General features: G+C 52.0%; 6 protein-coding genes across 6 annotated transcripts; 3 read left to right on the top strand and 3 right to left on the bottom strand.

Annotated features, from left to right (window-relative positions):
• The first annotated feature begins 1,653 nt into the window (after window positions 1-1,653).
• On the top strand, window positions 1,654-2,299 carry M431DRAFT_280834 (hypothetical protein). The gene has a single exon (XM_024914011.1). It carries the CDS (start codon window positions 1,752-1,754, stop codon window positions 2,118-2,120), a length of 369 nt encoding a protein of 122 aa, XP_024778242.1. The 5' UTR covers window positions 1,654-1,751; the 3' UTR covers window positions 2,121-2,299.
• A 1,505-nt stretch (window positions 2,300-3,804) lies between these two features.
• Window positions 3,805-5,677, bottom strand: M431DRAFT_105818 (glycosyltransferase family 31 protein). Its single transcript, XM_024911595.1, has 2 exons — window positions 4,854-5,677; window positions 3,805-4,748 (listed from the first exon to the last, which is right to left on the bottom strand). The coding sequence occupies exons 1-2, from the start codon at window positions 5,409-5,411 to the stop codon at window positions 3,975-3,977; spliced, it is 1,332 nt and encodes a 443-aa protein (XP_024778241.1). The 5' UTR covers window positions 5,412-5,677; the 3' UTR covers window positions 3,805-3,974.
• A 1,608-nt stretch (window positions 5,678-7,285) lies between these two features.
• On the bottom strand, window positions 7,286-9,907 carry M431DRAFT_477766 (hypothetical protein; the record flags this gene model as incomplete). Its single annotated transcript, XM_024915607.1, has 3 exons — window positions 7,286-9,510; window positions 9,545-9,704; window positions 9,842-9,907. 3 exons carry the CDS (start codon window positions 9,905-9,907, stop codon window positions 7,286-7,288), a joined length of 2,451 nt encoding a protein of 816 aa, XP_024778240.1.
• Window positions 9,908-10,945: 1,038 nt separating this feature from the next.
• Window positions 10,946-11,707, top strand: M431DRAFT_62020 (hypothetical protein; the record flags this gene model as incomplete). The annotated part of the gene is made up of 1 exon (XM_024921606.1): window positions 10,946-11,707. A coding segment is annotated over one exon (762 nt), but the record flags the coding sequence as incomplete, so codon positions are not given.
• Window positions 11,708-12,046: 339 nt separating this feature from the next.
• Window positions 12,047-12,289, top strand: M431DRAFT_36278 (hypothetical protein; the record flags this gene model as incomplete). The annotated part of the gene is made up of 1 exon (XM_024914574.1): window positions 12,047-12,289. A coding segment is annotated over one exon (243 nt), but the record flags the coding sequence as incomplete, so codon positions are not given.
• Window positions 12,290-13,472: 1,183 nt separating this feature from the next.
• On the bottom strand, window positions 13,473-17,346 carry M431DRAFT_490173 (hypothetical protein; the record flags this gene model as incomplete). The annotated part of the gene is made up of 3 exons (XM_024916769.1): window positions 13,473-16,269; window positions 16,340-17,050; window positions 17,207-17,346. 3 exons carry the CDS (start codon window positions 17,344-17,346, stop codon window positions 13,473-13,475), a joined length of 3,648 nt encoding a protein of 1,215 aa, XP_024778237.1.
• Window positions 17,347-17,365: the final 19 nt, after the last annotated feature.

Here is a 17,365-nt window from a genome sequence, read left to right as displayed (position 1 = left end):
GACATGGAGAGCTCACGAGCACTTGGAGGCGCTTGTAGGGAGCCTGCATCGCTAGCACCAGGCACGCTGGACACCGCTGAGACAGGTGGGCTTCTTCCCGTCCATCTCCATCTTGTTTACTCTCGCGAACCAGCATTCGGCTATGCTAGTACTATTGCTGCTAGCAGAACGGTCCACTCTCCGCCAACGCTACAGTATGTTGTCTCAGACGTGGAACCTCTTGGTCCAACAGCCGCCTCTTTCACGGCCAGCCAGCAGCCAGAGACGGCCGATAACGCCTACCTAACTTGTGGATAAGATCGATGGAGATGCAGATTGGCGAGCGATAAAATACGAGTGGCAGAAGGGACTGGCCGGCCAAGATACGAGTAACACTGGTCATTTATCGTACTACCTGCCTACGTGTGTGCTGGGCAGCATCAGCAAATCGACAAAGCATGGCTTGGTGAACAAGGATGCCTGTGTACGATACACTCCAGCCTCCCAATCCCAGCTCTCCTCTCTTTGATGGATCCAATTGCTTGTATGCCGAAAATAGATGCCTACACAGGCGATGATGCAGCGGACAGGACAGCGTGCGTACGATGCTAGAGGCTGGCCATCATGACCAACAATACAATCCCGACTACTTACAGTATGCTAGCACCACCATCGTGGCATCTGAAGCTGCCTCGGTACCTGTACTCGTACTACCACTTCGTACTACGGCTTCACACCACACAAGTGCTAAAACACCGCTACTCCGCAATAGTCTTCGGATACCTTGGGCCGGCTCGACGGAAGGTAGCGTGGAACCAGGGGGGCAGGTCACAAACGGTGAGAGCTGCATTGTGCTGCATGTGAGCACTGGCTTTGTGTATGCATACTGCACATACGAGTCCTGCTCCTACATGTATGCTACATGTATGCCCCCCTCGGGGGCTCACCGATTCGTAGCCATTCGAGGGGCAGCGAGCTGGCATCCAGATCGATGCTGCAGCGTCTGGCCTTGAATATCCCCGAGACAATGCCTGCAACGGCGCTGGGGGACCAATCGCACTCTGCTCGCTACCTAGCTTCAACCGCCTAGCCCGTGCCCGCATCTCATCCGAGTCTCGATGGGACAGGCGAGACAATCGAGCCGCCTGCCTTTTGAGAGAACGAGAGAGAGCGAGCGAGAAAAAGGAGCTCACCGAACCTTCAAAGAAACCTTGTTGCCGCCTCTACTCATTGGCCTGCGCCCACACCCCCGGACATGTGCCCGCCAATATACTTTCTTTTGTTCTTTGTAGTTATACATCCGGAGCTCATTCACGGAGTTGGCACCGGCGGATCTCCCTGCCTCATGCAGCCATCTCCCGTGGCCCTCCGTACGGAGTACATGGAGCGACTATCTGCTCTCTGCAGAATGCAGTACGACTTCGACTGTAAGTCCCGGGGCTCATTTTGGGGAACCCACCGGATGCGGAGCCATAGCTTGACACCGACTAATGTCTTGTTAGCAACCCCAATTCATTACGGAGCGCATCCAAGTACACATGATAGGCTGGCGCCAAATGCTGAAATATACAGGTAGCCCAAGGGAGAGAGGAGATGAGCCCTTAGCTGAGCAAACCTGGCCCTGGGCGGTGCAATTTCATTAGCGGCCCAGCAGCCAGCCACCGGCTTGGATTAAGTTCCTTTCACATGATGGGGATCTGAATGCCTGGGGGGAAGGGAAGGGGGTAAAGGGAAGTTGGAATAAGAAAAAAGCAAAGAAAAATGAGCTGACAATGATGGCAGTAATACACACTAACCTCCCAAAACAGAAGCAAATCGACCAGGGCGCTAAGCAACGGCTGCTTCCTTGGCGAAGCGAAAGGCGAAAGGGGAGCATCAGCCACATGGACAGACAGACAGACAGACAGACAGCCAGCCGCAAGCCGCGCTGCTGCAAGTTGCTCCGCACTCTCTCAACCCTCATCACAGGTCATATACGAGCAGTACATATGTCCGTGATGCACTCGTATATGTGCAAGTCGATAGTCTCTCACGGAGTCCTGCTTACCATTGGCGCCAGTGTCATGCTGGCAGCTTCATTCGTGGACATATACATGAAAATGGAAATGGAGGAGCTTGACCACCGCCTGGGCACCACCTGAGCACCACAAGTCGCTCCGTCTACGCGTCGCCAAGAGGATTCGCCTCCGCCTGGCTCCCAGCGAGAGCCTTGGCAAGCCATCAAAGGGGACGACAGCCGTTGCAAGCAGCTCCTGGTAGCGGCCGATGAACCTGGTGATGCTCACCCGGGGGGCTTCCCAAAAAGCGCTGCGACGCCTGCATTCGAGCTCAGGAGCCACTACGCCCAAAAAACCATCACTCTGACCGTATCATCTGGCTTCAGGCGTTTTGCTTCGTACAGCGGAACATGGAATGCCATCCCGTCACTGCTGCAGGGATCCAGGCGGCTGAGAGGGGTGCTGCAACCGCCAGCATCCGCGGGTCAAGATAGACGTGGTAATGCTACGTCGTCGCCTCCTAGTGGTTTCCGTCGTTTTAGCCTACGGTCCCCTCCAGAGCAGGCTAATAAGTGGGAGAGACCTGAGACTTGCACACACGAGTTGCGAGTTGCATCGACTATCAGCCAGCTCGATGCATGGAGGATCTAGCCGCATGAAGACCTTAGCCTGCCGGCTCTGCGATTCCTCTGCAGCTCCACAAGGCGAAACGTCTCTGCTAATAGAGGAGCCGAGCCGGTCCATCGTGCCTGGTGGCATCGGGTGGTTAGAGGCATCAAGTCGCCGTCCCAGCTCTCCTTACCGTACAAATCCATCGGAATAATTAGATGTACATTCAGATAAGCGAACACCAACGTCCTGGACAAGGTTCTTAGTCCTTTAACGCTCCTAGCTCTGCTGATTGCTGCCATTACTCGTACTGTACGGAGTACGGGGCGGCGGATACAGGCAGTACTGTATGTACAGTCCAAAGTGGTGGCAGCGCTGACCGTTCGAGCGTCGCATTGCCAACAGAAGCTGAAGAGACGGACCTGGCTCTGGCCCACTTTGAAGCCTGCTGGGCCTGCCCCCTATTATCACTCCATTGCAGAACAACAAATACGGACTTGCGAGTGACCTGAATGGCTTCACACGGCTGGGGTGTGCAAGTAGGGAGAGGGCCTAGTGCAGCAGAGGTGGCAGGACAGAGTCGCAACAGATGCCATCATGAGACAAGGCTGCGTCTTCACCGTTGTTCGGGCTCGGGTTTGGCTTCGAGACAGCCTCCTTGTCGGTAAAGAGTATTGCCTCGAAGCTCTTGATAACTTACAGCAACGGGCGCTAACTCCGCATTATGCATACAAGTATGGTCAGCCTCCTGCAATGTTGGTCTGATCTTCTCAAGGCCTGGGTATGTACCTACTGTAGGGCTTCCCAAACCCACCGAAACACCGAGTCATTCCATGCCCTGTCCGGCTTGTCTCCTTTCCTCGGCAAAGAGCAGCAGGCCAGTCAGTCAACAGGGTCCTCTTGGCTGCTTCTACTCCGTAATGTACGATCCTTTTTCCTCCCAAGCTTTCCTTTTCACTCCTTCGGCGCTCCCTATTCGCGTAGTCGTCTCGCTACCAGTCTAGATTGGATGTGACAGGCAGCCCCTGGCCGCAATGTGCGGAGAATCCTACAAGTTACCTGCAGGCATGCAGTTTGTGTGCGCATGTTTAACATGGCCACGCAGTAGTATCATATCACATGCAGGCAGACCTCTGATATATACGAAGCAGTGTCACTACATTACAGCTAATGGCTGCTGCTGCTATATTGCGTGGTCCTCCCAACAGCTGATGCTACCCCAAACTCTTCGGGATCTGTACGAAGCGGTAATGCTGCTCCGTGCCCATCATATGTACAGCTATGCATTAACATAGATAGCGTCTCACGACTGTCCTATAGGATCAGATCCCATTGCAAGGCGTTCATCCATCTGCAGAAAGGCAATCCCACAGGTTGCAAGGCACACATTTACAAGGATCCTCGGCCGCACTGTCGCAACAGAGGCTCCACCGCTTGCCAATCAAGCCCAGACTCGTTCGTCTCTGCGTTGCTGCTGTTTCCAATGACAATCCAAGGGCTGGCGCGGCATGTCCGCATCTCTCTGTCATAAGTCCACGCCAGGCAGCTCTTCCTGTTCCGGCACTTCTTGCGGCACACCTCTGCCGATGCGATCCTCTCCCATGTCGTTGCGTCCTCGCCCGTCGGCCCCACGTAGTCCCGCATCTGACGTACCGGCTCGCGGCCAGCGTTGTCAAGTGAAGTGTCAGCAAAGAGCTGCCACAGCTGGGCCCAAATCACGGGCTGCTCTCTGTTGTTGGAGAGAGCTTGACCGATGGCTTCCATGGCCCCTGGCCTGCGGGCGCCGTGGAAGGACACAATGGGCGAGCAGAAGCGGTCTCTCTGGACGCGGGCCATGTCAGGCGGCTCACCGTTGAAATGGTGGCTATACCGCTCGTCGAGATAGATGCCCAGCTTGATCAGCGTCAGGCCTACAAGGCGGTCACCCCATGTCTCATCGAGAGAGTCGATATATGACTGAGCGACGATGTCAGGGCGATCGAACAGTCGCCGCATGACCTCCCGCGAGAGCACAATGCCTGAGCCTCCGTGTGCAAATCGAGTCTTGTAGTCACCTACGGCGTTGCCCAAGTAGTATGGCCTTGAGGGGTCCAAGTGGCTCAAGAGTAGATGCAATGAGGGCTCGATCAAGAAGGTATCGTCATCCAGGATGATGTACCATTGCTTTTCAGGCATCAGGTTGTAAGCCAACTCCATGCCGGCTATGAACTTTGACCGCTCAGACGTTAGCAGATTTGCGGGACAGGGGAATCAAGGCCATTGTTTTACCTTGAGCGCGTCCAACTCCCACCCAAACTCTTGGCCAATCTCCCTCGCCTTGTCTTCATCGGCCGAGTCGACTGCTTCTTGAAGGGAGCGATACTTGGCGAAGCGGGGGTGGCTTTGAAGCGACAGATCAACCTTTGTCTTCATCATCGTATTCACAACATTATACACAATAGGCAGCCCATCATCTGTCTGATTGTTTGGCGTCCAGTCTCCAACGACAATGAAGTTATTTTTTTCATTACTCAGAATATTTCCACCGTGAGAGAAAGCCTTCATGAGTGCAGGCACTCTATGGCGAGTGCCATAGCCCGTTTTTACGAGATAGCCGACCTCGTCTCGCAAATTGAGAGGGTATGGCGGAGGTTGTTGGTGTAGCCAAGCGTCTCGGTCTGTGGCTGATGCTCGGAGGGAGTTGAATAAGCGAGAAGCGTTGAAGTTGATGGAGAGTCGGATTGGCGAGGTAGGAGGGAGTAATAGAAAGGTTGTGCTGAGGGTGATGAAGAGGCTGGTTAATAAGAGAATGAAGCGCCGGCGAGTAGGTCGTGGTATGAATGCCATGACGATGTCAAACGAGATGCTGCTAATCCACACAAAGACACTCCTCAGCTTTCAACTACAGCGCAATGCCAGTAGCGCATATTAACTGAACGACAAATAAAAAGGGAGAGACAACCTCTCCAGAGTATCATTGACAACACAAGTAAGTAAATGAGCCACTATGACAGCTCCCCTGTTTGAAGCAACTACGGCCAAGTCTTTCTATTCAACAACGTCCTAGGGCATCTATGTTCCCCATTGTATCCTCCGACGACGGCCGAAGGCGGCACAAAAGACATGGAGTTTGAAGGCCAAGCCTAAGCCTCCTCTCAATACGTGTACTCGTATGACATTGATCATCGCACAGACTCCGGAGTGTGGAACCAGAAAGCCCAACTCTTGCGTCATACATAAGAAAACTCAATCCACTTGGGGCGCAGTTAGTAGAAATGTTCAGCCACGGTCTTTTGTTCTCTGTCTTTTGCTCTCCTATTTTTCCGGCTGATACAGTCTTTGTGTCCCACCTTTTGATCGTCAAACGCGAAACTCCCTCGTTGTCAGTCGCTAGCGGGATGATCGACGAAGCTTACGCGCGTTTATGGACACCAGAAATGTGGATTGTTCTCTTTCTATAAAAGCAATTTGTTTATAATATTCAACATAGCTATTATCGTGACTTTTTCGATATACGAAGATGGAACTTAGAGTTTGTTTTGACTCAATGGATGCTTGTACAACTTCTACTCTGGCTTCTTTCCTATAAGCAGCTACATATCTGCTTTGGTAACACTGACACTACGATCTTCGATCACAAGCGATCAGCGACTACGTCCAAGCAAGGTAAAAAACTACTAGAATACATAAACCCAAGGCTGATAATAACTGGTGTCCATCATCAGCATGCCCTCATAAAATTGGGCGTAAATTAGCCGTGCATCTTTGTAATTTAAGCTTAATTATGAAAATAATAAGCCACTATGCCTACCCAGCGAGATGAAAAGAAAAACTTCTATATAAAGATTCTTCTCTCCATGGATGTCACAAAAATAAAAAGAAGATTACCCAATTACGGGGCACCGGGCCAGACCCATACTATATTTAGCTGAACGTTCTTCTAGAACAAATTTGCGAGGGGAAATTATGGCTTCTTTTTGCTGTAAAATCGTCATCAACCACAAAGGTTCATTTGGCATTTGGGTCTAATTAAACGACTTCCAATCCAATATTAAACCGCGGATATGCCCCAAAATCCACTCATAATTTACAATCGCTGCGACGGCTGCTCTTTTTTTAGATCCAATGCTACTACTACTGCTGCTACTACTACTACAAGTACCTGTACTCTCTTACAATGAATGAAAAAATCTCTTCTTCTCGTACAAGTCATCTTCCGCACCGCCCCCTTTCTCTCTCTCTCTCCTATTTCCAATGATACTTCTCCCTCTCTCCTATGTCCAATAATACCTCTCCCTCTCTCCTATGTCCAATAATACTTTCTCTCCATTTTCCCTCTCTCTCTCTCCACCGCGCAGCCCATACTTGTATGTTCAATGTAGTTTTTTTCCGCGGCCCAAGCAAAAGCCGACAAGGTTCTAAGTTCAGATATGTCCATTCTTTTTTTGGTTCCCCCCGGGCGAACGAACTTTCTACAGTAGTACACAAACCCCCGAAATTGAACAAGACGAAAAAAAAAACGCCGGACAAATGCAAAAAAAGAAGCAAAGAAAAACAAAAAAGAAGAAGAAAAAAGGGGGAAAGGTTTCCAAATCGTGAATACTTCGTAATAGGCATTCAAAAAAAAGAAGAAAAAAACGACGAGTGAGAGTCAAAAGACTTGTATGCCAAAGGTAGAATGGGCGGCTGTGCTTTCAAGGGGTAATGATGTATGTAGTACTTCATTCTTCCGCCTCCAGCTCGTAAAATAGCAGGTAGACCTCCTTCTGCATGCCCAAGACCTCGCTTGTCTTGGCCTCGCGTACCTTTTCGTCGCTCACTCTCCACCACTTATCCGCGGGCCGTTTCTTCTTGGGTCGCGGATGAGGCTTGCCGACGCCCAGGGGGCTGGGTGATGAGGATCCGTTGAGGCTTGCTCTGGGAGGCGCGAGCTTGGACAGCGCTGACTTGGTAGATGCAGCAACAGATCGAAGGCTGCTGGTCTCGCCATCTCTGCCGTTCGTTAGGTCGACGGGGACGCTTCGAGGGGGTCCTGCAGCAGATTCTAGCGACGGCGTAGACGGAGTCGTGTCCGAGGACGGCGAGAGCAGATCCGGAGTCGATATTGAGGGGCTGTCAGATCGGAGGGCAGAAATCTGCGGTGTTGAAATGGGCGTCGGTGTCTTGCTATAGATTTCAGAGGGCTGAAAGGTATTGATGTTTGCGTAGGGAGACGGCGCATTCTGGCGCCTAAATGCTTCGTAGTGGCCGCTGTTATGGCCTCCTCGATGTGTCACGACGCCCAGGAGCTTGTATTTGCGCTGTTCGATGACGCTTCCCAGCGGCAGCTGCTCGGGAAAGGAGACCTTGGCCGAGTTCTTCTGCGTGACCTGGCCGATGCCGTAGATGGATCGGGACAGATGAATAGCCAGGATTTTGGGAAACGTAGACATGCGCGTCGTCTTGGCGATTCTCCTCTTGGGCGCATATCGAATGTCGCCGAGTTCGACGTCCTCGGGAGGCTGTTCCGGGTCGAGAGCAATGGCCATCTTCAGCTTTTCAATGTTCTCTTGGGCCACGGCCCTGAAGCTCTCGGACGTCGACTTGGCCATCTCGTGCTCGAGGTTGGTCCGGGTCTGCACTAGGCGACACATTTCGCACTTGAAGTCGTCGATATATTCCGTCTTAAAAATACCGTCAAAGCATGCGTTGAGTGTTGTCGATGAGACCTGCGGGACTGCGAGCGTCAGACTGCAGAAAGTCTCCTCCCTCGGCTTGGTGGTGTAGCCGCAAGTCTGGCACTGGATATGCGACTCGTATTTGCCCTCCAGCGGAAAGCCCTCCTCGAGTTCTAAGGGAGGCTTGTTCTGGATCTCGCGAACGGCTCTCTGCACATCGGCCAGATCGATGTTGACTGCAATCTCGCTCTCGGATCCCGCTACAGTAGATGCTTCCAATCCCAATCCGTCGGTGATGTTGATTTCGACAGCGTCATCCGACTTGTCAGTGTCGTTGCCATCCTTGTCCTTGTCCTTGGTGCTATTCGTACTCAATTCGGTCACTGCCGCCGCAATGCCCAGCTTCCGAGCATGCAGGCGAGCGCGTTGGCCGGCGTGATACTCGTCCTTCAGCCTCTCTGCCACAATCTGCAGAAACTCTTGCGCATCCTGCTGCTGCCTGCTGATGCGCTGCTTGAACGCAACCTCCAAGACCTTGACAAAGGGAAAGGGCGAAATGGCCTTTTTCGAAATGGGCCGCTCGTTAAGCGCGTCCAGCATCTCCTTCAGCCCGTGTGTCACCAGCCCATCCTGAAGGCCCTGCAGCTTCCACTGCGCAAGCTGCTTCCCGTTGCCGTCCAGGGGCTGCACCAGGTTTGCGTATACGGCCGGGTCCTCGATGCGGCGGCGATGCGTCTCGCGGATCAGGTAGACGCGCAGCTCGGGCAGCCCAGCCAGGGCCTGCAGGACCGAGTTGATGAAGCAGTCGTTGGCCTGGTTGCGCAGGCCGACGATGGTTTTCTTGCGCGAGCTGGTGGTGTCGTGGTCGATGGTAAAGGTCGGGCCGAAGACGTAGATGAGGGCGGCAGCGGCGAGAGACGCCCCGGCGGCGTACGAGACAACCGACGCCGTCTTATCGGGCATGGCTGAGCTGACCTGAACTGAAGCTTCGTACGCGAGTATGTCGGGCGAGGATCTCGGGCTCGGGGGGGTTGTGAGCGAAGCGGAAGCGGAAGCCTCGGGTTTGGGGCGGTGCGGAGAAGAAGCGGATAATATATGCGACAGCGAAGAAATAGAATAGAATGATTGGAGAAAAATGGAACAATGAACAAAAATCAAAGCAAAATCAGGCTCCCTGCTTGGCCGCGCACGCACAGGGCAGATGGAGATGCGGGCTGGGCTCGGCTTCAGTTCACGCAGTGACGGGTTGTCGCGGGCGGTGGCATCGCAGGCAAGGCTGTGATTTTGGCCTGATCTGAGTTGTGAGTTGTGAAAGGAACACACAAAGCAAAAAGGCACTTTTGGTTGGTTTGTCACACACGCCGGCGCATTTCGAGCCGCCTCGGGTCAGGACGAACGAGATTTCCACTCCAGTCTCCAGTCGGTTGCCGGCTAGCTTTCCCGAGCCTGCAGTGTCCAGTGCCAAAACAGTAAGTAAGAGATACTAAGAGATCCATTACGAAGCGGCCAGTCGTGACTCCGCAACTTGGCACTGTCAGGTCAATGTGTCATGTTAATAAATCTCGACGGACGGCGGGGAAATCGAAAGCCCCGGATTCCTTAGTATTCCTAGCGGGTAACCAGCCAGTCAGACAAAGCCAGACAAAGGGCCTCCAATTCATCTTTGTTCTGTTCTGTTCTAGCCATTGTGTGTAAGCCGGAGAATTATTTTGCGTGCGGTCAAAAAGCCATAGGCCGTGACAAGCCGACATGTCCAAGAAGAGGAAGAAAGCATCAATATACCATCTCTTGAACGGGGAGCAAGTCGGTGAGTGACAGGTGACGGGCTCCAGGTCCAACAAGACCATCTTCCACACGTTCAAGATATTTATATTTCACCCAATCAACACCGCGGAATTGCCCAACACAATCCACTACAGTATATTTAATCTCAAGCATCAAAATTTGAACCACTGCAGTTTCTCGGGTCAATGGCTCAAGTCACTTTTCTCTATACTGGGGCCATCGGGCTTGGTTATACTTCCAACATGATGCGCGGGATACTCCGTCGGCTTAATGCGTGAAGCTGGTCAAAGGGCCAGCGCTGTGCCATTTATCAGGGCAGAGGGAAAGCCGTCCTGTTTTAGAGATATTGAGGCTGCTACTCATAAAAAGTAACGAATTAGCCCCGGACTCTAAATCAGAAAGTGGCTTGTTCCTTGTGCGGCTCATTATGCATACAGCCATCGTGCAGCTAGAATGCTCGTTACCTAGCTCATATTTTTTGTAGACTACACCGTAGCATCCGGATCAAGCCGAAAGAATCTCATCAAAGGTGACACTTTCAGGAACCAAGAAATATTCTTGAAAAAGAAAAAAAAAAAAACAAGACACAGCTAACACCACAACAATCATGACTCACTGGTGCATAATGGCAAAAGCCGCCGGTGAGGCGCGAGCTCACCGGCAGCCACCAAACTTTTATACACAATAGACCTTTCTCTTACTTTTTGTGTTATATAGTCATTTTATTCTTTGATTAGAAATTTATATATATGTGTGTGTATCTCTAGTTTTACTCTGCCACTCGTCAAACCTATGCTAAGCTGATATTTTTTTTCTCTTTCCATTCGCTACACTTCCCGACGTATCGCCTTTCGATACTGTATGAACCCCCTCAAAACGTCGGATGAAACTACAAATACACCTGCATCATGGATGTATCTTCCACCAGAACTGCGATTAATGATTCTGAAACGACTTGCCGACTTAATCTACTACTCAAAAGAAAGGGACGCCCAAGAGCTGAGCCGTCAAAAATGCGCCTTCGCTACTGTTTCTCGAGAATGGCAGGTATTCTTTGAACGATGGACTTTTAGACACCTCACCTTGCATCAGTCAGACCTCACAGAATTCGGCAAGATAATGCAAGACGACAACAATCGCCGGATGTCTGTGAAATTCATCTGCCTGCGCATACAACTCCCAGAGTATGACTGCAAAAAGTGCAAAAAGGGAGAATCACCCAAAGAAATCCGAGCGAACCAACGTCTGTTCACAACAGCAGTTTGGGAGCTGTTTTCTATCCTATCTCAATGGGAACAGCACGGCGAGGTTGGATTGGAGATTAGTGTTCACTCTCCAAGCGACGCCCTTCACTATTGCCAGGAGCTCAAGAGCCGAATCCATCGCAGAGCGAACATACCCCCGAAATACTCGAAACCCAGAAAACGAGGCAAGGCCACTCACGGCTGGAATCGAGGCATACAAATCGACAACCCCCCCGACGGTGCTAAACTCAGAGTCTTTGGACATCCCAAAGGGCTAGGCTTCGACCTGCGTACATCGGTGGCCCGGAAGCTAGGAACCCTGCCCGAGGTCAAGGTAGTCACATGGCTGCTCATTCGTCGACAGTTTTACCGTCACTTCTCTGTTCCAAAGGCTTTGGGGCCGATGATCAAAAGTTTACCTCGCCTAGAGCACCTTTCGTACGAGCCGTGGCGAGGAATCGATACCAACAAGTTCTCTGGTCGGCAGATTCGAGACGAAGATCATACCCGTTTATTTCTTGACGTTATACAGCACCATAAAACTTTACATTCGGTGTCAATGTTTGAGAGCTTCAACCCTGCCATGCATACTACTGGGAAAAGAGAAGCCTATCCAGCCTTGGGCCAAAGCGTCGCGAAAGTGAGCCAGAACTTGGAGAATCTATCAGCCATCTTCAACGTCGATGCCAAAGACTTCTTCTACGCCTTCTTCCCAAGCAAGAACCCAGAACTGCCGCTACCCAGCATGTCGTGGAGCAACCTAAGGCATCTAAACCTCTGCTCAGAGCTCCTTGTCCCGGCACACTACAACGAGCTGATCCAAGTTGCGGCGGCAGCGGCACTCCAGATGCCGAAACTTGTATGCATGGAACTATGGAACAGCGGGACACACATCACGTCGTGCATATTTACATATTGTAGGTCACGCGACAGGCGACGATACATAGAATTACTCAACACCTGGGGTGGACGACTTGACAAACAAGCAATTGCGCGCTGGCGGGAGGTGGCAGACCGTGTTGCTGGCTGTGATCTAGACGTGCGTTCGCTTTACTTGGACGTAAATGTGTTTGACAATTATACGTCTGTTCTGCAATATCTACACCTGAGAACCGGGCTCTTGTCTAAGACGTCTTTATGGGACGTGGCAGTTGGGCTCTAGATGTGTCAGCCGCTGAGGGGATTCTTCTATCCACATCAGATGATCCGCAGAATGAAGGAAAAGCCTCTGAGCGTCCCTACAGCCTGACTGAAGATATTTTACAGCCGGGGAATGGGAATGTATCTATAGACAGCGTATCCTGGGGGTTTAGTAAAGGAAATGCTAGCCAGCACCCCAACTCTGCTATCTAGCATCCCAAGTCAGTAATTCATAACTAGATATATAAATATTGAATAATAATAACAAAAACTACCTACCTATAGAGAAATATAGCTATTGTAGCAGATACAAGAAAAATATAGTGAACACAAAGACCTATCCAAGTACCTTAGACATAAGGTATCTATGAGCGAGGAAATAAAACGTTTCCCTCCACCTTCTATTCTAGCACTCGAACCTCATGCAATCGCTGGGATACTGGATAGCAGAGTTGGGGCGCTGACTATTACCTGTTGACCAACGACAGGTCGGGAGGGGGAGAATCCTTCTTCGGTGCTCTCGGCATCTTGCAGGTTGACGAGTTGATGTTGCGTGGCAGCGTGGCAGCGTGGCAGCGTGGCAGGCAAAGATGCGGGAGTAGGAGCGCGGCACAGAAGAGTACGCCGACCTGCTTGCAGACAAGGTATTCTACATCGAGCCGTCGGCGTAGTCTAGCATCTCCCTTAATCAAGTGTTAAAGTCACATCTCAAAACAATGATTGCCAATAATCACTATCCTAATTCAACTGTGCTATGAGAATACATCTAGATATAGCGTACAATGCACGGAGCCAGTAGGTATACAGTCCACCCAGCTCCTCTCCTCTTCCTCTCTCTCCCAAAATCACAATTAGGAAACACGAACCGCAATTTTTGTTTGTTTGCTGCCACCCAAAACAAAGGAAAAGTCGGCATCTTGTCGGCCGGCGATGCTTAGGAAAAATACATATAGAACAAAAAGAAAAAGAAGAAAGAAAACCATCCAAATTCATCTTTGACAACAAAAGAAAGGGAACGGAAAAAAAAGAAACAATAGAGGGTATCGTCTAAGCACTGCTCCGCCCACTTCGCAATGACCATCTTACAACTCATCTTTTCCATGCTTCGCAGCGTCGGTTGCCTTGCTCGCAATGCTTCCCACCTTTTCGCCAACTGATCCAGCCGCCGCACTGGCTTCACTCGCCAGGCTGGCCACGTTCTGTGTTGCCGATGCATACGCCGCTTGAAGTCTTGATAATACACTCTCCGTGAAAGGCGCCTCCCGACCAACGATCAGCTCCGAAACCAGCTCGCTCACAGACTCGTACTCCTTTGCGGCACCGGCAGATGCAGTTTCAGTGGCTCTGCCAACAGCAGAGGTGGCACTCGCCACGACGGCCTGCGCATCCGATACCCATCCCTCGTACCATCCAATGGCTGCCGGGGTTGGCTGACCATATATGTCAATGCTGAGTTGGCTGATCACAGTTCCAAAAGTCTCGCCAATGGCTAATCCAGCGTTGTAAATCTGCTCAGTCGCAGCATCGTGTAAAGAAGAGATAGAATCGTCAACGGCTTCGACCGCAGAAGCAACATTCTCAGTCGCCTTGGCGTAGGCAGATTCAGCAGCCTTTCCCGCAGCAGAAGCCATTGAAATTGCAGAGTCGGTGAAAGCCATGGGAGTAGGGGTTGGTGTGGCTGTTAGGGAGGATAACGCCGAAGAGGCAGCAGAAATGAAATTGTTGTAACGATCATGCGCCATCCCGAGTCCGGCGTAATAGTTATACTTGGCCTGCTCATAATATTTCTCAGCTGCAGAGGTTGAAGTAGGCGTTGCGGTTGCTAATCCCAGAGCAATCAAGGCACTCTGGTACTGAAGCTCCGCCCATAGCTTGCCCTCGTTCAGGCGCTCCGCCGCAATCGATTCTACTTTACTCCAGTGTGCCTGTGTCGGGGTTGCCGGAGTGGTTGTCGGGGTGCCATAGACACCAGCTGATGCAGCGTCTACGACATCCTTGAATCTTGAGCTCGCTGCAGCGACTGCCTGGTCGTAAGCGGCCGATACGGAAGAAAGAAGTTGGTTTTGGACGGCCGGGGTCGGGGTGCCATGGACCTGGGCGGAAATAATGGACGATGCACTCGAATACTGGTCAGATGCTAGAGAAATTGCGCTGGCATAAGCTGCCTCGGCAGCTTTAGTCGCGCTAGATAGGAAGTTATCGTCAGTTTCATCGTCCTCGTCGTCCAAGATGGGTTGCCAGCCAGAGACTACCTGAGCGGCCGCGCCGAGGAAAGTTGCCTTGACGGAAGCGGAATCGTTGTCCAGGATCTTTTGATCTTGTTGCCATGAGATCTCGTCCTCATCCAGGATATCGTCCTCGGATTCCAACACGGCCTCGGCAGTTTCTTCAGGCTCGGATTCCAGTACGGTTTCGGTAGTCGCAGCGCTGGGAGTTATGGAAGGCTCCTCCAAAACAGCCGAGCTAGATTCTTCATTGTCATGAGAGACAGGGATTTCGGCCGTTTCAACCTCGACCTCGGGCTCTACAATTCCGTCTTCTAGGGAATCCGGAACTTCGTCGGTCTGGCTGGTAAGGGGCTCCTGGGCTTTTTCGTTGAGGTCAGCATGCTCCTCCACAACATGTTCAAAGACATTCGAGCCGGCGTCGTCCACAATGGGAAGCTCCTCGTCCGACGATTCCTCGTCCACAACGGCGTCATCAATGACCTCATCCGCGGAATCAGACTCCAATGGCGATGTGGCCTCGTCAGTTGTTCCTGGTGTTGCCTCTTCTGCGACAGCTTCCAAGACAGCTTCCAAGACGGTATTATCAGCAGCCGACAAAGGCGTCTCTTCACCATGGGTTTCATTAGCGGTTTCTGCTGAAGGCTCTCCAGCTGCTTCATCATCTCCCTGCTCGTAACTCTCCACAGTGGTTTCGTCCTCAGGCACGACTGGGTTCTGTGCAGCTTCTGCTGCTTTCTCCATCGCCTCAGAATCAAAGTTGTCGGTAGCGTCATTCGCGAGAATCTTCCACTGGGCAACTTGCTTAAGACGAGCAAGCTCCTTGGCAGCGCTAGAGGCAATGGTCATTCCGTCATCCTCGACCAGAGCTGCAGCATCCTGTGCTTGAAGCAGCGTGGGGTGAGTGACAATGAGATGTTTCAGCTCTTCGGTCCAATCCCCCAGTGTCTGCTTGAGCTCGTGATACTTTGCCCAATCTCTATATGTAACTCCATCGGTCCAGGCCCATTTCATTCCGAGTTGCTGAAGCGCGAGATTCGTAGTCTCATCAAGTATCTGGAAATGTACGTCGGCGGCCTTGAGAACCATGTATTGCAAATTATCGTCATACTCTTCCCGCCAGGACCTGATTCCTTGCGCGGCTGTCTTGATGGCTATGCCAGCAGCTCGGATAGCAGCAACGATTTGTTCTTGGGCATCGTCGAGTGGGTTGGCGGCATTCTCTGCAACAATACTAGCAATCTTGGCCTTGAGACCATCAGTCTCCGACTGGACTAGTGCCTCGAGCTTCTTGACAAGGGGCTTGCCCTTGGAGACAATCTCATCGACAACCATGCGGTTAGCAATCTCGTCGATCCGGTCCTCCATATCGGCAGCGCCCTCTTCGGCCTGGGCAGCAAATTTATTCTGCCACATCTCAAGGTCCTGCGCTACCATCTCGCGGGCAATCCTTCTCTTCTCCGTTTCATTTTCCGCAGCAGGAGGGGCCTGCACAGGGTTCCAGTATGATTCTGTTACCGGCTGCTGCTCTACGCTTGAGCTCGGAGGGGGAGCAACAGATTCGGAAGCTGTTGTGCTTGCGGATTGTGTGCCCTGTGGGGCCGGTTTGCTAAAGGACGAGTATCGTGGTGGCTCAGTAGTGGTTTTTCGTCTCCTAAGCTCTTGTTAGACGACACGAGGAGAAGCTGGAAGGGTGTTGATCAGGGAAATGGAGATTCACTTACGTAGAAGACGACGTCACTTCAGGAAGGACTCTGGTCTTTGCTCGGTTCTTGTACCTTTCCAAGCGCTCACCAATGCGAACGAGCTGAGGCTCTACATTCTCAACGTAGACCATTCGAACCTGCGGCCACACGGCCTTGTTGAGGAAGGCATTCGTCTTTCCCCAAACCCACTGAGCAGCAGGCAGGGCCGTGCCAGTGGTGAAACTCGAGGCCGCGTTGTAGCCTTGGTGCGCATAGGGTTGCACCAGTTCGTAGCTTGGCAGCAAGACCTGGTAGTACAGCCGGAGAGAATTGATATGGCCGATTTCGTAGTAGGGTCCGAAAACCTCGCCTGCGCGCTCCATGTATGGAGCAATTGTTTCCTCATACTGCTTCTGGGACAGAGCACGCAGCTGAGCTACCTGAGGCTGGCCATGCTTCTCCCATTGAGCCCAGACTTGTTCCTGGCCCTTTTCGACCCATGGTCCACCGTATTGGACGGCATAGGTGCGCGCTGGAGTGAGGACGCTGGAGTCGACGGCTTGGTAGTATGGCCACGCAAAGTCCGCATATGGCGCAATGTATTGGTCGTAGTATGGCAGCGTGTATGGGGCGACGGCGGCTTTGGCTTGGAAGTACGGTTTGCAGATGAAGGGAGAGTCTTGATCGCATTCCTCGAGCGTGGAAGGACAGCGGAAGAGAAGCGTGAGGATAAAGGCCCAGGTCGCAAGTCTGTGGATGCAATCATCGATCAGCACATGTTGGTTCCCCCGCGCATGACAGGCCAAGCTGCAGCAAGCCACAAGCGACCAGGCGCCGCATCGCAACGTCGAAAAAAGCAGCAATTGGGGTCGTCAAGGATGGAAATCTCGAGAAGTTACAACTTACCTAGCGACAGCCCCTGCTACCCAGCCCACGAAGCCGCGTCGTGGTCGTGGTGCAGCAAGTTTCTTGCCTGGTGTCTGGCCGTTCATTTTGCCATTCACATGCGAGCCGTTGCCCGGCTTCAAGCCGCTGGACTCGGCCATGAGAAAAGAGTAAGCTCTG

Source organism: Trichoderma harzianum (genome assembly GCF_003025095.1).
Source record: "Trichoderma harzianum CBS 226.95 unplaced genomic scaffold M431scaffold_2, whole genome shotgun sequence".
Lineage (NCBI taxonomy): Eukaryota > Fungi > Ascomycota > Sordariomycetes > Hypocreales > Hypocreaceae > Trichoderma > Trichoderma harzianum.
Note: the sequence above shows the minus strand (reverse complement) of the source record. Positions and strands in the feature narration are given on the sequence as shown.